The 23,544-nt window shown below is 38.2% G+C and overlaps 1 protein-coding gene across 1 annotated transcript in view; it reads left to right on the forward strand.

Moving 5' to 3' along the window:
* The window catches only part of FARS2 (phenylalanyl-tRNA synthetase 2, mitochondrial), a 681,824-nt gene that overhangs the window by 418,074 nt on the left and 240,206 nt on the right, over positions 1-23,544 (forward strand). The window contains exon 5 of the mRNA XM_036734460.1: positions 3,034-3,194. Within this exon, the coding sequence (XP_036590355.1) occupies positions 3,034-3,194 (161 nt within the window). The remainder of the gene's footprint in view (positions 1-3,033; positions 3,195-23,544) is intronic.

The following is a 23,544-nucleotide window of genomic DNA, read 5'->3' on the forward strand; positions in this document are numbered from 1 at the left end:
GTAGAATAAGGAAGGAAAAAGTAAAGACTGAAAACCATTAATACAAATTAAAAGAAACATAGCTACAGTGACATGAATAGACAATGGAATAGATAAAGAAACACAATGGAATGGATAAAGAACGGGGTGGGGAGGCAGGAAACCAGATCAAAAGTTAAGAGCATGTGACTTAGAAAAGCAATGATTTATAAATGGAGACCTCAGAGAAAGTACAGCAAGGGTCTTATGGAATATTATTATGCTATAAGGAATGAAGAAGATCAAGAATTTAAAGAAATATAGGAAGGTTTGGAGAAGCGATACAGCATGAGAAAAGTAGAATCCAAAGAGCAATATGATGTAAAGACAAAAGATAGACCTATGATTTCATTGGTATAGGGAACTGCCAGATAAGGAAACTCCCTCTACCAATACTGGACAATACCTTCTCTGCAACTTAGAATCATAGAGTTACCTAGAACAGAGGGGTCAGACAAGTGCCTCTATACTAGATTAAGATGTAAATGGGAAATATTTAACAAAATAAATGCAAATATAGTCATTGTTGTTGTTAAGTTGTGTCTGACTTTTTGTGACCTCATTTAGCGGTTTTCTTGCCAAAGATACTGGAGGGGTTTGCCATTTCCTTCTCCAGCTCATTCTACAGATGAGGAACTGAGGCAAAGAGATTTAAGTGACTTGCCTGAGGTCACACAGCTAGTAAGTGCCTGAGGCTGAATTTGAACTCATAAAAATGAATGCTTCTGAGTCCAAGCCCAGTACTCTATCCACTGTGCCACCTAGCTGTCCCAAAATACAGTGGAACATAGATAATGTCAATATGTACTTTTCTAAGTTAATATGCATCCTGTAGGGATCCTTATGTACAAATCAGTGGCCCATTTTTATTTGGGTTGGACACCACTGGCCTAGAACACTGACTGATTAAGTAACTTACCCAGGGTCACACAGTCAGTACAGCTGAGAGGCAGAATTTGGACTCAGGTCTTCCTTCATGTTGAAGCCAGCTTCCTATGCACTATGTCCTGATACCTGTCTTAAGAAAAACAAAAGAAAAAGAAAGAACTTAAGTCTGGTCCCCACCTCAACTGTCTGTTCTTTGTATTCTCTAACTTTTAAAGGGAGCATGGTATGGTAGAATGAGGTCTAGATTTGCAGTCAGATTACATGGGTTCAAGTCCCTCTGCTGCCCATCTGAGTGGCCATGACAAATTATTTAACTTCTCTCTGCCTTGCTCTAGAGATACTTAGAGTATCTCTAAAATGGAGATACTCATATTTGCTTCATCTGCCTCACAGGGATCAAGGAAAGTAATGGTTATAAAGTAGGAGACACAAATAAGATACCCTCTTTAAGGACTTCTTCAGCCAAAATGGGGAAACTTCCCAGTTAAAAGCGTAGATACAATGACAGGAGGACCAAAGCTGATTTTCCATTCTTAGAAAAGTATTATTAAAGAAGAAAAGAAAAAAAAAACAAGGAAGGGGGAAAAATAAATGAAGATAATGACAAAGAGAGAGACAGATTTGGTCTGACTTGAAGTGTGAATTAGTTTTTACTTGCCATATGTAACTATTTCTAAAGATTTGATGTTAACGATGATGATGATAGCTAACATTTACACATTTATTATATACCAGGCACTGTGCTAAATGCTTTACAGTTATTATCTCATTTGATCTTCATTATAACCTTGGGAGATAGGTGCCATTATAATCTCCATTTTATTGGGAAAACTGAGGCAAAAGAACCCAAGGCTACATAGCTAGTAAATGTCTGAGTTCGGACATGAGCTCAGTTCTTCCTGTCTGTAGACCTGATACCCTATTCATTAGCCCATCTAGCTGCCCCAGCATATGAAAACCATGAATCCTGTGGCTTTTACCATGGCTTTTTTTTTTAAGAAGAAAAAAACCACAATATTGTAAGTCTTCATCATTCAAATAATCATTTATGTAGCATTTTAAAGTTTATAAGATACTTTACATAAACCATCTCATTTCATACTCATGACATCCCTCTGAAGTTCCATATTTGTCTCCATTTTACAGATGAGAAAACTAAGGCTCAATGAAGCTCTTACCTTGAGTCCTCCTTGTTGTTGAGGATTACAAAGGGTGATTTTGTGCAGTAATTTTTCTTAGAACATAAGTAGTTTTGTTGTACTTGTCTGAAAATTTGATGTTGTGATACTGTCAGCATATACGTGTGGTTTTTACTGTGCACGGTGTCTTTGTTTTGCCTGAAGGTAAAACATATAGAGTCTTGCTTTCCAGTACTAAAAAGTTAAGAGACAGTGATTGAGAGAGAAACCGGAGTCTAGAAGTGGTGTTCTGCTACAGTGATGTACAGCAGTTGTCTCCACTGCCAGGAACTTTTTGAAGAAAGGATTTACATGCACTCCTTTTGACAATTACTGTCAAACCTCCCTGCTTTGCTCCTCAGCCGATTTCTTGGGGAGTATAGTATAGTTTATCACCATTGGCTCACACTTCTCTAATATTCTGTACTTGCCATTTGCTCTCCAACCTTTGTCTTCCCTATCATATTTGTACATCTAATCACCCATCTCTTTCCTCTTATTTTATTCTTACTTGTAGTCCCAGCGTGTAGCACAGTTCTCATACATAGTAGGTTCTCAATACTATGTTTGATGATGATAATGCTCTCCTTTCTTACTTCTGTTAAATTTAACTCAAGTGCCACCTCATTCAGGAGGCCTTCCATGGTCTTCATCCCCCTCCCCCTAGCTACTAATGACATCTCCTCTGAGGTTACCTTCCATCTGCTTGGTTTATGTTATCTTGTATGTGTAGCAGATATTTTGTCTCATCCGTAAAAAGCATAACCTCCTTTAGGGCAGGGACTTTTTGCTTTTTCTTTATATCCTTAGCACTTTAATTATGTGCCTGGAACATAGTAAGTACTTAATAAATACTTATCAATTGATTTTAATGAATGCCAGGGGGATATTACATGGCACTCTAAGCTCCTAGATTATCATCCTTAAAAAAATTTTTATTCTGTTGAAGCTGGTGCTCGAAACACTATTGGCTGGGCCTTTGGTCTGGGATTGGAGAGGCTGGCCATGATCCTGTATAATATCCCTGACATTCGCATATTTTGGAGTGAAGATGAGAGGTTCCTGAAACAATTTCGTGTGGCTGATATCAATCAGAATATACAATTTCAGGTAAGAACATTTACAAAAATTATTTAAGCATCTATTTTATTATGAGTTTAGCACAATGCTTAGCATAGTGCCTGACACATGAGACACACTTAATAAATCTTTATTAATCATTTTATTAATGAGAATGAAAAGACCAAGAACTTGAAAGGAAATAAACTTTAACAATAAACAATGAGGATTTAATAGAAGAGTATTTGCTTTTGTAGTTGTCTGCATTGATAAGGTAATATCATTAGTAATGCACTAACAAGGTGTTGCTGTGGTAGAACTTTTGATGATCCTCTGGAGAGATTGATGCTTCTATGGTAATAAAAATTACTCATATTTATATGGACCCTAAAGGTTTGGAAAGTACTTTCCTTGGAATAACCCTGTGAGATATATGGTACGTACATTGTTATTGCTCTATTACAGAAAAAGAAAACAAGGATCTGAGAGGTTAATTGATGTTTGTAATCCCTCAGGTAGTGAGAGTCAGAAGTAGGAACGGAACAGACTTTGGACTGTCCAAAGTCCGTTCATTGTGCTATTCACTATGCCAAGCAACAGACTGTGGGTCATTAATATCCCAGTCCAAAAGATTTAGTCATATAGAGACTTAAATGTTAATTTATGTAAAAATGACTGTCACTCTTTATTCTAGCATCAGACTCTTGAACTCAATTTTAAATTAAAACACATACATACACACAATAAACACACTAAGATAGCTGAATGTTTTAAACCTTATTGAAAGTGTATCACAGTGACTGGCATTGGACTTGTAGCCAGGACAGCCTGGGTTCAAATCCCACCTTAGATGTTTACTACTTGTGTGACATAGATGGGTAGGCCACTTAACCTCTCTTTGCCTCAGTTTCCTCATCTGTCGAATGATGGGACTGAATTATATGGCCTTCAAGACTCCTACTGGTTGTTAATCTGTGACCCAAAATTTTATGATCTTTTGATTTACTTCACCAGATTTCAACATATGGCACCACCATCACCTTGGTGACCTCAAAAATAGAAAAAAATCTAAATCCCTTGTTTCAGGTGCCAGTGTTCTTTTCCTGTTTTCTGTTCCATCCTCCTTAGAATTAAGAGGTACCACACTCCCACTTGCTTTTTCACTAGGTAGTCATGTCTACATGATCTCAAACTTAATAATTTAATAATTTGTTAGGCACAGTTACCAGTGGCACGGTCAAAATCCAGATCATTTAAGAAATGCATGCACATAAAAATTATTTCCAAACCATAAATCTTACAGAAATATTTCCTTATCATTTATTTTTTGTTTCCACAGTATACCATGTGTCTTGCTTATTGTGTGTTTATATTTGCAATTTATATTGTTGCAAATTATCTGTTATTGGTTAAATGATTCTCTTCATGTGTAAAAAAGCAACTGTTCATGGCTAAGCATGAAGAATAATCACAGTCTGTGTGCTGTTTTCTCATGCCATTCTTGTGGAAAAGATGGAAAGATGTGGATGAGACAGCAGTACCATTTGGTGGATTCATAACTGGCCAAATAGCAGAACCAGCAGAGGCTTTAATGGGTCAGTGTCATCTTACAAGGTTACAAGGAAGTGTCACAGGGATCCCTGCTTAGCTTTATGCTCTTTTACATTTTTATCAATGACTTGCATAAATGTAACATGAAAATGCTCTTGGGTGACAGCAAGATGCAAAAATATCTTGACAAGCTAGAACATCAGGTCACATCCAATAAGATGGATTTTAACAGGGATAAACATGAATTTGGATTAAAAAAAAAATCCAGTCCACAAGAACTAGAAGGCAGAAGGGTGAATAGATTCATCTGAAAACGTCGTGGGGGAAGAGAAGCAAGGGGACTGCAAGCTGACTATTATTCCACTAGTGCTGTACTTGGCTGAGTGCGTAGGACAAGCTTGATGATAATCTTTTTGTACCTTTCTTTTGTCCAGCACTTCTTAAACTGTGCATCCTGAGACTACCCTTAGTTTAAGTAGTGCCGAAGGGGTCACGAGTGGCAAAAGTTTAAGAAGCCCTGGGTTAGACCACATCCAGACCATTATTTTCATTTCTAGGTACCGCACTTTAGTATGGACATCAATAAACTGGAAAAGGGCCCAGGTGAGGCAGCAAGGATAGTGAAGGCTTTGAGTTCATGCCGTATGAGGATGACTGAATGAACTGAAGGTGTTTGAACAGGAAAAGAGAGGAATTAGCAGGGCATATGATTACTGCTTTCAAGTATTTGAAGGGCTATTAAATAGGAGTGCATACAGACTTCTTCTCTGCCTGACTGTAGTGAGTAAAACTAAGAGGAATGAGTGGAAGTTCCAAAGAAGCAAATTTGTGGAGGTAAGGAAAAACAAAGGGCACTTTGATGGTGCAGGCGATAAAGCTCAGGGTCTAGAGTCAGGAAGACTCATTTTCCTGAATTCAAATCTGGCTTCAGATACTTCCTAGCTGTGTGACCCTGGGTAGGTCTCTTAACCCTGTTTGCCTCAGTTTCCCCATCTGTAAAATGAGCTGGAGAAAAAAATGGCAGAACACTCCAGTATCTTTGCAACAAAAACAAAAGCAAATGGGGTCAGTAAGAGTTGGACACAACTAAAAAACAACTGAACTGAAAGGAAAAAATCCTAAGTAGCTCTTTCCCAAAGTGTTCCTCAGAAGTAATGGATTCCCTTTTCAGGGCAGGATGACAAATAAAGGTTGAATGATTACTTGTCAGATGTGATGCAGAAATTATTCTCTTCAGGAATGGATTAGACTGCATGGCCTCTGAGGTTTCTTCTAGTTCCAGGATTCTGTGATTGTGTGTGAAGTATGCTTTAATAATAATGGTTCATCATAATATTTCTAGGAAAAGTGGGAATAAGAGACTTTCCCCCTCTGTGATATACAGTCTATGCACAGACTAAGTTAAGTGTTATTTAGATTACCTAGTGCTGAAGTGATTTAGGGAAAGTATCTGGTTGGGAGAACAGTATAATTACATTATGATTAAAATTCACATATCCCACCAAAGAGATATTTTTGTTTAAAAACCAAATTGGGGTCAGGGACAAGGACTGGTGGCAGTAGGAGGGAATGCCTTAGAGCAAGAGCCCCACTTTGGCCATTTAGGCAACAGCTAGAGCAGGGGTGGGGAACCAGCTGCCTTGAGGCAACATGTGGCCCTCTAGCTCCTCAAGGGCAGTCCTTCCACTGAGTCCAACCTTAGAGGTGCCCTTGATGACCAAGAGGGCCACGTGTGGCCTCGAGGCCACAGGCTCCTGACTCCTGAGCTAGAGATTCCCATTCTCCTGTGCCTTCAGCACATCTTCAGTTGAGCCTAAGAGCCTCTTAGCTCTTGGCTTCTTCAACCTCTGCTATTGCTTTTTGCTACCCTCATGATTACTGTTGCTATTGTGAATCCTATGTTAAGCACATCTGTCAACCAGTGAAACATGTGTAGGCACTCTGTTCCTCTTGTTCAAGACACCAGTGACTCTGACCCTGTTGTCCTGAGTCAAGTCACTGATACAATTGCCTTTCATTTCGAATCCTCTAACTCTTGTTTAAGCACTTACTATATGCAAGGTACTATGCTCAGCCTTGCGATATATAGTGGTGAAAATGTAGTCCCTCTCAAGGAGTTAACCTTCTAATGGAGGAGATTCTTCATATTCATAGTTGTGATTGAAGTATCTATCATGCAAGGCAGAGTTATGTTGCTGGCAAAGGAGACACAGGTAAAAGAGATCCAAAAAAAATGAGTGGGATCAAGATCTATTTCAGCAATACCATTAAAATATGCCTTTGCACCTAAGCTGAACCATGAAGAAAAATTTTAACAGAGTAGAAGAAAGAAAACATTTCCTAGAGATTACTGTGCTACTTCCCTGCATGGCAAGAAGAATTTGGGTAGCTAGTTAGCACTACGCTAGTGAAGCCCTAGGTCACAGTTTCAGTGTCCTTATGGGCTAAGTCTCCACAGATGTAGGAATCTTCACTTTTAACTGTTTACGTGAGGTTGTCTCCATATGGGCTGGTCACGTTGGTTCAATTTCTGGCCTCACCCAGAGTTCCAAACCTTGGCTGATCAATTTAAAAGTGGATCATGTTGCTTGTAAGAGGTCTAAGCAAAGGAAAGGATGAAGGATAATAGATCCATCAATGCTTATGGAAACACAACGAATGTATGTATGATGAATCAGTGGAATTGTCTTTCTGTGCTGAGGATATGTACTTCATCACATAACTCAAGGAACTGAAAGAACCATTTTTGTTTTGTTCTGTGTATAAGTGTATAGGCCAAGGGACTTTGCTATAAGATCTTAAAAGATAAATGAGTAATGTTTCATTTACTGTGTCATGGCTTATAAAACATCCTTAAGGACATGTGCGATCAGAAAAGGAGGTGAACTGGTTGTATAATGAGAGCAAGATAGAACAGCTGAATAGCCTGAGTATGACCTTGATCTCCATAAATATTAAAGTGTTGGGAAGAAGGCATCCAAGATATTGGCTAGATCTTCTCTGCAGGATTTATGGAAAGACATAAGCAAGAACTGCAAAAGATGAGAAGACACGGATGGATTGCAATTAGCTCTGGTGAGAAGAGTGTCCACATTGACATCATGAATTTATGGAAAAATTGATCCATTCTGGTAGCAAACTAGCTGTGCAACCTTGAGCAGATTGCCTTTTCTTTCTGCATCTCAATTTCATCTTCTATAAAATGAGGTGGTCGTGTAGAACAATATCTGAGGTCCCTTGTAACTCTTAAGATTCTGTGATTTAAAATTGCACTTGAGAGTGGTAATAAACAGACTTCCACATTATACATCATTTCTACCTCTTTGTGTTGAAACTTATTATTTGTATGCCCTTTGCTGCAGTGGATTTCAAGCCAAGACACACCACCTTTTACTTTTGATGAGTTCTCCCACCTATTTTTTTGGTGGTTGTTTTTTGCCATTTGTGCTTGTCAGGTTGAAAAGTTGGTGTGAATAAATGTATGCGTATAAATGCATACTTTAAAAGTTGTTACTGAATCTAAGAATTTACGTTTAGGTCAGGGACTTGCCTATGGGTTTGTGAATGATTTTGAAAGTTTTGTGATTTAAAGGAGACAAGAAAGAAAAATACAACAGGGTGTTAAAAGAAGATTAAAAATATGGATGGATATCAAAAGGGGGAAACCACAGCTGATAAAAATGAGAGAAATCCACAATAAAGGGCAAAGACTCCAAAAGGCACATGCTTTGAATGAACATCAGCAGGACAAAGCAGAGGTATTCTTTAACCTAAATACACACAGAAACACAATCCTTAGATCTCCAGTGCCCACTTAACCTATCTCAGCTGCCAGTTATATCTGTCACATGTAGGCTAGTTCCTTTTATATGTAAGCTATGTTAAAGTTTATCCTTATTACACCCTGCATGTCTCTCTGAGAAATGGATTCCTTATTTTATTATATCTGCAGCAGGCTAGATGAATACATCTCAAACCTTTAAATTCCCCAGATATGTGATATGTACCTCACTATCCTATTTTCTCCAGTCTCCCCCCATATGTGTGTGTGTATGCATATGCACACATATACATATATGTATGCATACATATATGTATATATATAACATATATAATATATGTATATACATATATACCTATGTGTGAGTCTTTGTCATTAAGACACGGAAAGAGTAGCGGTCTCTTTCCTTTGTTCAGCCTAGAAGTGGCTAATAGCCTCTGGGGGCAGCTAGCTAGCGCATTCCATAGCTGAGCCCGGAGTCAGGAAGACCTGAGTTCAGATGTGGCTTCATTCAGTTACTAGCTATGTAACCCAGGGCAAATCACTTAATCTTTGTTTGCCTCAGCTTCCTTAACTCTGAAATGAAGATAATAATAGCACCTATTGGCAGGGTTGTTGTAAGGATCGAATGAGATAAGATTTATAAAGCACTCATTTGCAGATTTGTTGTGAAGTTCAAATGAGATGATATACGTAAAGCACTAATCACAATGTCTGGCACTAGGTGTTGTTCAGCTCTTCAGTTATGTCTGACTCTGTGACCTTGTAGACTATAGCACACCAATATTGTCCATGGGGTTTTCTTGGTAAAGATATTGGAAGAGTTTGCCATTTCCTTCTCCAGATCCTTTTACAGATGACGAATCTGAGGCAAACAGGGTTAAGTGACCTGCCCAAGGTCACACAGCTAGTGTCTGAGGCCATATTTGAACTCAGGTCCTCCTGTCTCCAGGCCTAGTGCTCTAGCCGCTGAACCATCTAACTCCCTCCATGGTACTAGGCAAAGTAGGTACTAAATAAATACTTATTTCCTTTCCATTCCCCTAATAGGAAGGCATAGAGAAAAGAAATGATGAGGCAGTATAAACAACTACAATGTTCATGCTGACTGGTCAGGAACAGCAAATTTTATAGTAAGAAGGGACTTTAGAGATTTTCTAACCCAGTCCCTTCATTTTTCAAATGAGGAAACTGACTCCCAGAGTTGTTTAGTGAATTGCCCACAGTCAAATATGTAATAAGTAATAAAGCTGGATTTGAACCCTGGTTTTCTGATTGCAAATCTGATTTTATTTTTCCATCTCACAATGCTGCCAAGGGCTCATTTAATTGTTATTATAGATGCCACGTGAACAAACAAGATGAAGCTCATTTCCTTTATTCAGAGATCTTACAGTGTGGTCAGGAAGGCAACACAGAGTAGGGCAAGATGGATACTGTATATAGAGAGTAAATCCAATGCCAATGTCAAGCTCTTACCTGGAGCTCCAAAATTCTTCATGACCTTTCCAAATTCTCTCTCTGGAACCTGCGGAACCCTGACTAAAGGCTTCCCTGTCATCTCTGGGCTTACACTTATCAGTGCTGCTCTGTGAAGTTTGGATTCAGTCAAAAGGCTGCATTTGAGGACTAGAAGGCCACACGTGGTTACCTACCTACCCCTGGATAGGAGCATACACAAGCAAACATAGCTCCATCGGAAAATGTTTGTAGTCACCTTTGCCATAAAACTTCTGGAACAGGGGCAAAATTCTGTTGTTGCTTCAGATGAAGAGAACATATGATGTATTTCTCTCTCTCTCTTTCTCTCTCTCTATCTATCTATCTCTATCTCTCTATCTATCTGTCTGAAGTGCAGCTCATGTTTCAGATTGAATATTGTAGCACATCCAAGGAGATAACACTGGGCTTCATTTGGCTGACCAGATTCTTACCTATCTTGCTGTTGTTGGTTTCCCCGCTGCCCCCCATCTATTATTTATTTATTTTAAACATTCTTTTCTTTTTAAATTTTGAGTTCCAAATTCTTTCCCTTCCTCCCACCCCTCCCCCACCCACTGAGAAGGCAAGCAAAATGATATTAACTATATATGTAAAAGCATGCAAAACATATTTCCATATTAGCCATATCCCAAAAAAATGCAAGAAAAATTTAAAAAGTGAAACAATTATACTTCAGTTTTTACTCCAACTTCTTTTTCTGGAGGTGGATATCATTTTTTCATCATGACTCCTTTAGAATTGTCTTGGATCATTGTATTGATCAGAGTAGCCAAGTCTTTCACAGTTAATCATTATTACAACATTACTGTTACTCTGCACAGTGATCTCCTGGTTCTTCTCACTTCACTTTGCATATTAGTTCATATAGATGGTACCATATTTTTTTTTCTGAAACCACCCCGTTGTCATTTCTTAAAACATGATAGCACTTCATCACAATCATATGCCACAAATTGATTAGCCATGCCCAATTGATGAGCATTCCCTCTATTTCCATTTTTTGCCAGCACAAAAAGAGCTGCTATGAATATTTTTGTACATATGCATCTTTTTTCCTTTCTTCAAATCTCTTTGGGGTCCAGACCTAGTACTAGCATTTTTGGATCAAAGAGTATGCACAGTTTTGTAGTTCTTTGGGAATAATTCCAAATTGTTCTACAGAATGGTTGGACCAGTTTACAACTCCACTAGTTTATCTGTTTTCCCTCATCCCCTCCAGCATTTGTCATTTCTAATAGATGGGAGGTGGTACCTCAGAGTTTTTTCAATTTGCATTTATCTAATCAATAATGATTTAGACCATTTTTTCATGTGATTATAGATAGCTTTGATTTCTTCTTCTGAAAACTGCCTGTTCATATCTTTTGACCATTTATCAGTTGGGGAATGGCTTTTTTTTTTTAAATAAGTTTGACTCAGTTCTCTATATATATTTGAGAAATGGGACCTTTATCTGAGAAATATGCCCTTAAAATTTTTTACATAACTTCATTGTCTATTATACCTTTCAGCAAAATATATTTTCCCTGCTTGTCTCTTTTAAGTCTGTCTTTGCTTTCTGCATTGTCTGAGATCATTATTGATACCCTTGCCTTTTTTACATTACCTGAAGCATAGGAGATTCTGCTCCAGTCCTTCATTTTAACTCTGTGTGTGTCTTTCTGTTTCAAGGGTATGTCTTATAAATAACATGCTGTTGGATTCTGATTTCTAATCCATTCTGCTATCCACTTCTGTCTTATGGGTGAGCTCATCTTGTTTGCATTCAGTTAGGATTACTAACTGTATTTTCCTCCATCCTACTTTCTTCTATATATCCTTCTCTCTATTTATCCTGTCTATCCTAAAAAATCTATTTTGTTCCTGACCACTGCCTCCCCTAATCTGTCCCCCTTTTATCATAACCCCCTTCTCTGCACCCCCCCCCATATTTCTTATCCCCTTCCCCTTCTACTTCCATATTGGGTAAGATAGATTTCTATGTTCACCTGAGTTCCCTCTTTGAACCAATTTTGATGAGAGTGAGGTTCAAGCATTGCCCAGTCTTACCCCCTCACATTTTCCCCTCCACTATAAAAGTTCCTTTTATATTAGAAAGTTTTCCCCATTCTACTTCTCCTTTTCCTCTTCTCCTCATGCATCCCTCTTTCTCACCCCTTCATTTTTTTAGAAGTCATCACAGCATAATCAATTCACACTTGCACCCTCTGTCTATGTAGACTCTTTCTAAGTGCCCTATTAATTATGCATTTCTTGGTAGTTACATGTATCATTTTCCCATATAGAAATGTAAACAGTTTAGCTTTATTGAGTCCATTATGATTACTCTTTCATGTTTACCTTTTTGTGCTTCTCTTGAGTCTTGTATTTGGAAATCAAATTTTCTATTCAGCTCTGTTCTTTTCATCAGGAATTCTTGAAAGTCTTCTATTTCATTAAATATCTATTTTTTTCTATACTCAGTTTTGCTGGATAGGTGATTCTTGGTTGCAATCATAGCTCCTTTGCCTTCTAGAATATCATATTTCAAGCCCTCCATGACATTTGAATCTTTTTTCCCCTGGCTGCTTGAAGTTTTTTTCTCCTTGACATGGAAGCTCTAGAATTTGGCTATAATATGTCTGGGAGTTTTCATTGTGGGCTCTATTTTAGAAGGTGATAGGTGGATTTTTAAAATTTCTGTTTTACCCCCCAGGCCTAAGATTTTAGGGCAGATATCCTTGATAATTTCTTGAAATATGATGTCTAGCCTCTTTTTTTTTATCGTGACTTTCAAGTAGTCCAATAATTCTCAAATTATCACTCCTCAATCTATTTTTCAGGTCAGTTGTTTTTCAACATTTCACATTATCTTCTAATTTTTATTCTTTTGACTTCGTTTTATTGTTCCTTGATGTCTCATAGAGTCATTTGCTTCCACTTGCCTAATTCTAATTTTTAAGGAATTATTTTCTTCAATGAGCTTTTGTACCTCTTTTTCTATTTGGCCAATTTTGGAGTTTTTTTTCTTCAGTATTTTTTGTGCCTCTTCTTGTCAAGCTGTTAATTCTCTTTTCATGATTTCCTTGAATCATTGTAATTTCTTTTCCCAACCTTTCTTCTATCACTCTTATTTCTTTCTTTAACTCTTCTAGGATTTCTTGTTGGGCTTGGTCCAATTAGCATTTTTCTTTGAGGTTTTGCTTGTAGCTCTTTTCAAATTATTTTCTTCTGAGTTCATGTCTTGCTCATCGCCACCGTAGTAGCTTTTTATGGTTAAGTTCTTTTTTGTTGCCTTTGAGTGATTTTGTTGATTTGTTGTTTGATTTTTTTTATGATTTTTTTTTTCCCCTGCCATGCTATATTATATAATATGTAAGTGCATTGATTAGGTACAAAGTGAAATCTGAAGGATGGAAAAGGTTAAGGATGCAGTCTATGGCTGTAAAGCAGATTTTTTTTTCTCCCCAGTCTTCTGGAAAGAGGATGGACAATAAAACAGATAAAATCACCTAGAATAGAGAAAAGCCCTTTGTATCTCTGATTTCTATCATCCTACACAAAGGGGAAAAAAAAAACCTCATTATTGTTTCCATAGAGACTTCCACACTACTTTATTTAAAATAGAAGAATATTTGAGTTTATCTGAAATATCATAACCTAAATATTACCTGTCTTTGCTTAGACAAAAAACTAATGTGTAATCTGTTGTCACTGTTACTGTTCATTTAATTCTGTCGTGTTTGACTCTTCATGACCCCATTTGGGGTTTTCTTGGCAAAGATACTGGAGTGTCTTGTCATTTCCTTCTCCAGCCCATCTTACAGATGAGAAACTGAGGCAAACAGGGTGAAGTGACTTGCCCAGAGTCACGCAGCTACTAAGTGTTTGAGGCCAGTTTTGAACTCACAAAGTTCCTGACTTGAAGCCTGGCACTTTATCCATTGTGCTGCTGCCCAATTCTCATCTCCGTGTCTTAGAATTTCTATCTTTCAAAGTTCATCTCATGTCAGGTCAAAGCTTTGGAAGCCCAAGGTTTTGAATCCCAGAGTTATTAGTGCTTTCTCTTCATCCCAGTGTTATCATGTATTTTCTTGTCTGTTTACATATTGTATGCCTTCAGATAAAATAAGCTCTTTGAAGTCACCTTTTATTTTCTTATCTTTGTATCCGTGGAGCATGGCACAGTGCCTTCTACCTAGTGTTTAATAAATGCTTATTTGATTGAATTGAATACATTTAAGTAAATTCCAATCATCACTAAAGATTAATCTCAAACGAAAGTTTTAAGGACATTTCCTTGAGTTGCCCTAAACTATTAATGCACTCTCCTCCAATGCTTAGGTATTTTAAAACTCGTAAAATGTTATTGCTTCTTAGACTGGGGACCAAGAAATAAAATGTCCTGTAAAGACTCCAGTTTTCCAGACAGTCTCATCTCAAAGATGAATATTTAGAAAGAATTCCCAATGCATTTATTTGGGGAGAAACATGAGAAAGCGAGAAGCGGGGGTTACCTCGAAAGTTGTTTTGCATTATTTATTTAAGACTTCCACAATCGTGAATACCATGATACCTGCTCTGCATTCTGGTAAGATGATAATGGCACTATAAGAACCCCTACCACTTTCTCCTTCCCACCCTTGTGGGCTTAGATTTACATCTATAACACTGTATTATCATAGCTTTTGCATTTAATATACTCTAGGGTAATTGTATTGCAGTCTTCTCATATGACACAGATATCTAGTTTGATAGCGTGTGTGTGTGTGTGTGTGTGTATGTATGTGTGTGTACGTGTTTTAAATTCTCACTTAGTTTCCCAATTAGCACCTTGTTAGCTATACACCTGCGACACAGACAATTATATTGTGCCTTTTAACCCTTTTTTAAACACACACTCTGTTATATGGTTGATTTCACTTCAAAGGAAGGAATGTCTTTGGGTATGGTGGAGCCCTATTTTGATGGCTGATGAGGGGAACCTGCCCTGACAATTTAATAGATACCAGAAATAGAATGAGAAAATATTGACAGGTCCTAAGGACCTGGGGAAAACATCTGCACAGCCCAGCAGCTGTGCATACATACATTTCTAGCTTCAAATCTCAAAAATAAAGCCCAACGAGGGAACTACTCATTTCCATGAGCTTTTGTGGTTTTTTATAGGAAAGGCTCTGAGGTTCCTCCGTCATTATACCACTCTGAAATAACTGGCATTTATCATATCATTCTGTGATTAGCTTTATTTCCTAGTATAGAAGAAATAAATAGGAACTGTGGCTGTTTCATTTTCAGATTTTTCATCAGGATTGGGTAACTTCACACTTAAATAGTTATTCATTTACTATATTTGCTTTCACTTCATGCATCTATTAAAGGAAAATATGCAACTATTAGTATGCAAATTGAACTTGGGTGCCTGAACAAATGAAGTTCAGCCTCAAACATTATTTATTCCCTAATTAGTTTTATTGTAATCAGAGAAGATAAGCCTATAAGCATATGTATGTGTGTATATGCGTGTGTGTATACATGTGTTTGAACAGACATAATCTTTTGGGATCTGATTTAAATTAAATCTTTGCTTTTTTGTGATATATGAGTAAAACTCCTTTTTTTTTTTTTTCCCAAGCATTAGCTATGTCCCTGTTTGATTTCAATGTTTTCTCAACTATTAAAATAATGATTATAGTTTAATGGAATGAATTGTTGAGTCATGTAAAAAGGGGGTAAGAAAAGCTTTCTGCTAGACTATCTACCCTCTTTGAGGGCATGGGCCCTCATCTTATCTCAACTTTGACCCTTCCTTGCTGCCCAGTACAGACTTGGACATGTAATAGATGCATAATAAATATTTTTGTATTTGTAGAAACAAGTAAAAAGTCATCAGAGCTCTTGCTCCTTCATTCTTACAGAGCCTAGAGGGAAAGAAAAGCTACAATAAAGTCTCCTTGCTTCAGATTCTATTATTTTGGAATTTGGGGTGATCCAAAAATTCTGTTACCATTTGGCTATGCAGAATCAATGGAGAGAAAAAAAAGGATTTTCTAAGCAAAGTAATGATGGGCACAAGAGACATGTTTACTTAATAATAAAGGCTAACAAGTTATTTTAGCTTTTTGTAAATTTTTTCTCTTATATTTTGATACCTTTCATTTTTATATCACCTTCATTTCTAAGCATGTTCTTCCTCTAATCAGTATGCCATCACTTAGAACAGAAATATAAAAGGAAGGGGGAATAAATCATTCAGCAAAACTAAACTACATAGTAATCACATCTCCTGGTATATACGGTACTCCATTCCATCCCATTCTACTATGAAGGGGTTTCTCAGGGCCCTCCAAGGCCAAGTTTGTTCACAATTACACAGCATTTGGTTTTGGGGTTGTTTCTGTCTGTGCTATTGTGGTCTTTATGACTTTTGTTATCCAGATTCTGTGTACTTCTTTCTGTATCAGTTCACCTTTTCCCATGCTTCTCTGAATTCTTTATATACATATACATATATATATCTATATATATATAGATATATATATGTATACATATATATGTGTGTGTGTATATACAACTACATACATGTGGATGTATATATGTATAATTTCTTATGGCACAGTAATAGGCTACTATATTCATATTATAATTTCTATAGCAATTCCCCCATTGATGGGCATCTACTTTGTTTCTAGTTCTTAGCTACCACAAAAAGTGCCTCTGTGAATATTTTAGTGTATATGGCAACTTTGGTCATCCTGGTATGATATCTGAATCTAAAGGCATGAACATTTTAGTTCTTTCTTCCCCACCCCCCTCCTTTTTTAGCATGATTCCAAATTGCTTTGCATAATGGTTGGATCGGAATTAGAGTTAAACTAATGTAATGCACATTACATTTGTGTGCCTGTCTTCTTATACTATCAAGTTATCCCCACACATACTTTTTTTGAACCTGTGATTTCACTGGTATAGAGAACTTTCTATGAGGAAAGTCCTTCTACCCTCTGTAATTTATGATACAAATATATAATCAAACATCCATTAAGGACTTGCTTTGTGCCTAGCCCTGTGATACAGGAGCAAAACCAGTCGCTTCCCTTAAGGACATTCTTAGATGGGAGATAGTGGCCTGGGGCTCTGAGAGGGGCTTGACTTTGTCAGGGTTGCAGAGCCATTTTGTTTCAGAGGTAAGACTTGAACCCATGCCTTCTTGAATCCACTGCCTCTCTTCCAACAAGGACCACATGAGCAGGATCATTTGCAGATGACTGTGCTAATTACAAGTTAATCATATCTATTAAAATATTAGGAGTTATGACTAGTGAATCAGTCCCTCTTCCCAGCTCCTGTTGCATTTTGAAGAAACAAAATATATTTAAAATATTTTCCCTCTGTATTTATACTTTTTAAGTAAAACTGCCCTTCCTCTTGCTTTATTTTGTACTCCCCCCAACCCTCTTAGGACAAGTTAATGAAATTTCATTGTACAGTCATTGATTTCACAAGAATAATGAAGGTGGTATCTCACCAAAATCCTATAGTATTTCTCCACCCTTCTGAACATTAGTGATTCATGATAAACATGAAGGAAGTGTGCAAACCTGACCATCTGTGACCAGCAACTTACATGCTAATGAGTCATGCATGATTTCTAGATGGTGATTTCTTTATGGGGAAATAAGTAATTACCATGGCAACTTGGCTCTTCTTTGATACTGTAAACAGGCCCTTATGCACATTTACATTTCAGTTTTTTAAAAAGTTTAAATAAAAAGAGACCATTTTATTGGAATTCTTTCCACCTTTAGGTTGAATGTAGTCTTAAAGTACCCTTCTCCTTTGATCTGCTCTTGTTCCTTTTCTAACCATGGTCAAGAAAAGGAAATGAAAGATCAGTTAACAGGACAGCTAGGTGGCATAGTAGATAGATTGCTGGACCTAGAGTCAAGCAGACCTAAGTTCAAATCCAGTCTCAGACACCTAGTAGCTGTGTGACCCTAGGCAAGTCATTTAACCTCTGCCTCAGTTCTTTCATCTGCAAAATAGGGATAATAATAGCTCCTACCTCCCAGGAGCAAATGAAAGAGTACTTAGAAACTGCTTTATAAACCTTAAAGCAATATACAAGTGCTGGCTAGCTATTCATATTATCCCCTACTGGGTGCTATGAGAGAAAAGAAGGAGCAAGCTGGGAATGAAACAGGTGACCACAGTAAGGCTTTGCTGTGTGCTGTTATGCCCCCACATCCCCTCACTCATTTGGGGTAGAGGTTATTTAGCCCAGTAGTCTTCATTACAAGTGTGCCTTTGAGTGATTTTCATGATCCTGTGACTTAGGTCATGAAGCATCTGATATTAAGGAAGTACCCATAGGATTGTAGGAATCAGGGGTGGAAGTAGCTTTAGAAATCATTTAAGTAAATCCTTCCCCCCATTTTTTATCGAAGGTGATTGAGGCTCAGAGGAGGAATCTAATACTCTCAAAGTCCCATAGGTAATCAGCAGGACTGGGATTTAAACCCAGGTCTTCTGAAGGCTGCATGGTAGAGTAGGAAGGAAAGATTATATTTGCGAAATTCCAGTGTGTCCAAAAATCCCAAACTGTGCCAAACACACGTAAAAAAATTGTGTGTTTTAAGAAGAAAGGAAACAAGTATGAATCAAGTTCCTACTATGTGCCAGGTGCCATGCTAAGTGCTTTACAGTTAGTGTCTCATTTGGTCCTCACAATAACCCGGGGAGGTAGGTGCTATTGTTATCCCCATTTTGCAGATGAGGAAACTGAGGAGGACAGAGGTGAAGTGACTTGCCAAGGGTCACACAGCTGGTAAGTCTCCGAGGCTGGATTTGAATCCAGGTCTTCCTGCCTCTAGGCTCAGACCCCATGCTCTTCCTGTGACACCATACTACCTCTTGGGGATGCTCAGGTTCAGTATTCCCCTCTCCTTCAGGAGTATCCTAAATGCATAGTAATGAGCCATCCCTGATTATTTGTAGCATAATCCGCATGATTATGACTGCTCCTGCTTTGCAACCTCGGGGCAAACCAGAGAGTTAGATATTACGATGTTCTTTCTGTTTGTTGAGCCATGGGTCTCTAGTGGTTGGCATTCCCTACCTCTCTGTGACTTCTGTTGTGACAAAACTGTCTCGTAAACATCCAAGTGCCCCATTCCTCCATTAAGCAGTCTTTGGCCCCAGACAGTCATGACCTCTTCTTCCAGACCTCCCAAAGCACTTTGATGTGAAACTCCTTAATGTACATAGTGCATAAGGCTGTATATTTGTATTTTGTTCCTCTGCTATCTACAAAAGGGCAGGGACCATGTCTTCCCATAACTTTGCAGCTCAGCCTTCTGCAGCAAGAGTAGCACTTTACATATGATATGCACCTAATATATATTTGTTGAATGAATAAGCATATATCACTATTAATATTATGGCTTCCGGAAATACCCTTTCTCGTTAGTTGAGGCCCCTGCCTTTTTATACTTAGTACTCCCCCTTACCCACTCTCAGGTACATGCTGGTTTCTATTTTTGTAAAGTTTCAAAGCTATAATGCAAATAGTCATTAATGTGTGTAGCTGGTGGTAAGTGCAGATTGGCTTAATAGAAAAGGTCTGTTTTAACTATTGGGAGAGATCAGTACTGAATGGCTTGAGTTATGTTTATGCCTATTATACTGCTATCTCTCCTCCTTGAGAAAGGAACTGTGGTATAGCCATCACTGTATGCTCAGTGTCTAGCATAGTGCCTGGCATATGCTAGGTATTTATTAAATATTTATTAAATTAAAAGATATTTGCACTTAAAGTCTAGTTTATAGGAAGCAAAATGTATTAAAGATAGGATACCTCCTCTGCCAGAAATCAGTGTCAGTCAGCAAGCATTTATTAAATGTCTGCTATGTACTAAGCTATGTATTGTGCCAAGGCCTTGGCGTATACAGATGACTAAAACACAGTCCCTGCCCTCAAAGAGATTACAATCTAGTAGAGAAGATGGCAGGCATAAGGACAGTTAAAACAGAGTTGCCTTCCCACACCATGAAACATAGGCAAAGTAGTTAAACACATGGTGGTTTGTGTAGGGGGCAGCTAGCAGTTGGGGTTAGGGTGGGGAATAATTTATAGTTTAAAGATATCCCAAATGGCAGGGCATGGAGCCATACCCTTTGACCCAGCAATACCACTTCTAGGGCTGTATCCCAGAGATCACATAAGTGGGAAAGGGACCTGTATGTACAAAAATATTTATAGCAGCTCTTTTTGTGGTGGCAAAGAATTGGAAATCAAGGGGATGTCCAATTGGGGAATGGCTAAACAAGTTGTGGTAAATGAATGTAATGAAATATTATTGTGCTACAAGAAATGAGGAGCAGACGGACTTCATAATAACCTGAAAAGACTTACGTGATCTGATGCTGAGTGACAGGAGCAGAACCAGGAGAACATTATACACGATTACAGACACACAGTATCTGTGATGACTAACCTTGATAGACTTGGCTCTTCTCAGCAATACAAGGTTCAAAGACAGCTCCAAAAGACTCATGATGGGAAAAAGCTGACTACATCCAGAGAAAGAATTACAGAGTCTGAATGCAGATAGAGGCAAGCTATTGCTCTTTTTTTCCTTCTTTTTTGGTTTTGTTTCTTCTTTCTCATGATTCATTCCATAATTCTTCTTTACAACTTGCCTATTGTGTAAATAAGTTTAATGTGAAGGTATATGTAGAACCTATATCAGATTACATGCCGTCTTGAGGGAGACGGGGAAGGGGGAGAAAATTTGGAACTCAAAAACTTGTGGAACTGAGTGTTGTAAACTAAAAATAAAAAATAAATTTAAAAAAAGCTATCTGTTGAGTTTTTTCAGTGTACCCAGTACTGGAATGGGTGCATTGGGCATGGCAGGGGGGTGGGGGTAGAGAAGGGGTTATAAGATATAAGTAATTCTTGCCCTTAAGGGTTTATGGTCTGGCTGAAGAGACCAAATGATCAAATGAGAAACTATTCTACTTCAATACTTTGATAGATCTGTGGACTCATGGATTCAGGATCCTCTCTAAGGATGCAGATGGCATCTCATCCATGTTGATCCTTTTTGATGATGGTTCATATTCTCCTACCAGTCCTCCACAGGGGATCTATCTAATATACTTGGGGAGAGGGGCTTCCTCTAGTTCTTTTAGTATTGTACTGTATATAAGGAGGATTTTGTTATCCTTTTTAGAGTTCAGTTTCTCAGGATCCATGGCCCTGGCAATTTTTGTTTCCAGGTCTTCGATAATAACTCCCAGAATAGCTCCAAGGATCCTAGATAGTAATTCTTAGAATCATAGTGATAGGCAGTCCTACTGAGGCTGTGTCATGAGATATGGGGGTGACAGAATTGATATTTACTATGTGTTTCAACAATTTGGCTAGCAGCTGCTGTGGGGGGTGTAAAAGAAACAACAGCCAGCTCAGGGAACACTGCAAGCCCAGCTTCTTTTGATCTGCTTTACTAAGGAAAGCAACGTTAAAGGGTTGACAAGTTTACTTTAAGTATACAAATACCATTGACAAGTTTACTTTAAGTATACAAATACCATTCACTTAGTTCAGGGGAAAAAGCCAGTACCCTGAACTTCAGAGCAGATACAAACAAATTACAAGCATCAACAGATAGACTTTGTCTGATTCAAATCCCAATTCATAGTTACCAGAGTTTAACAAAGTCCCAACATCCAGTTTATAAGCTGGAGGGCTCTTAGCTACAGCTGCCCAGAGTCTCCACATTAACACACCACCAAGAGTGAGAGCCTTAAGCAAATAGCTCTGTCTTTCCTTTTTATGCAGTTTCAGACATCTTCAAACTTAGGATCCTTCAATTGGCTCAGGTGTTAGCACTTCCCTTCAATGGCCGCAGGTGGAGCCCCACCTTAGTTACCAATTCACACCCACATAGGCCTAGCACCTAATAGGGGTTTGGGCCCAGGGCTTAGCACCTAGTAAGGCTCAATCAAAGACACTTAATTAATCATTTTAAAACAGTAAGAAAGTCCCAACTTAATTGATATTACACTATGCTTGCACAGAATGATGATATTGCTAAATTTAACCTGTGACCTTAATGTTGGCAAGATGCCTTCTTTGTCTGTTGCCCTATAAAGCAAGTGGGCACTTATCAATGACTGGGGTATCCTTGGGGAACCCATAGGAACCCTATGGGGGGAACTATGAGGAACCCATAGGGGAATCTGTGTGTGCCTTGACCAGCCCCCTTCAAGTCTTGAGGGGACTTAGAGAAGTGCACAAGCTGTGCCTGTCTTGATTGACCCCATTGAGACATAGAGGTAGTTGCCCCACCTTCTCACTGGCCCCTGCGAGAAGGGTTGTTAGGGAATGCTGTAGGAGCTGGTTCTCCTGTTATCAGCAACCTTTCTGAGAAGACTAGACTAGAGTAAAGTAAAATTGTTAGCCCCTCCCAAGGTGTCAGCCTATCTGACTAGATCAAAAGTGAACCTGTTAGAGGCTGGAGTCCCAAAAGTCCAGTGCTTCCTGTGTGTTACCTGTGAAACATGTATGAATATCAGTGGAACACATGATAGAGCTATATAGAGATAGAAACATACATATGTATGTGTATGTACAATATGATATGATAAACATTTATTAAACACCTGCTGTGTTCCAGGCATTGTGTTAAGCACTGGGAATACCCAAAGGAAAAAGAAAGATAGGCGCTTACAACCTAATGGGTGAAGGCAATACACAAAATGACAAAATACAACTGAAAAATATGTATGTGCATGGTGCCAGAGGGTACCCAGCCCAAGTGCATAATGAAGATGATGGTGGAGTTGAAACCAAGCAGAGAAGCTGGTGGCAAATGAAGTGATTGCTGACATTTTGAGCCTCATATAAAGGGAGAGCATGGAAGGAGACTTTTGCTTCCTACCTTCCATCCCTCCAATCAGAGGGACAGAGGCGATTGGGTTGCTAACGAAGTGTAAGTAGCAAAGTGTCAATAATCTCCATGATGGGTTTCCTGGTGATGAATTTATGCTGAGTGGGGCCTGGTGAAGATGATGATGGAGGGGAAACTAAGCAGAGCAGCTGGCAAAAAATAAAGGACTGCTCCTTGTTCCCTTAATATGATTAATCCATTTTTTTCTTAGCATATTTTTCTCTGAATACATCCTTCATGCCACTTTTGCCACATAGTTCTTCATGAGCAATGTGTTTCAACCTGACACTTATCATGTGTGAGGATGTCGCCTTTTATGTGAACCTCAATTTCAATTCTTTGGAGCCTGTGGTAGTCCATTAATTGAATTTGTTTAAAAATTGTTTTAAAAATATTGTTAAAAAGATGGGTTTTTGTTTCAGGGAGAAGATTAAGGTTTCAAAAAAGCACTACATAATTCCCTGAAAGCAGTTCTCCTTCTTCCACTCCCCATGGGCTTCCTAACTTCTTTTCTTCTACCTCTTGTTTAGTTCTGGTCCTAGCTCAATTTTCTTTCTGCAGTATCTTTACAAAATTTATATACTTGCTTAGAGCAGTCCTTGGCACATAGTAGGTGCTTATTAAATGTTTA

This window comes from Trichosurus vulpecula, chromosome 1 (assembly GCF_011100635.1).
Source record: "Trichosurus vulpecula isolate mTriVul1 chromosome 1, mTriVul1.pri, whole genome shotgun sequence".
Lineage (NCBI taxonomy): Eukaryota > Metazoa > Chordata > Mammalia > Diprotodontia > Phalangeridae > Trichosurus > Trichosurus vulpecula.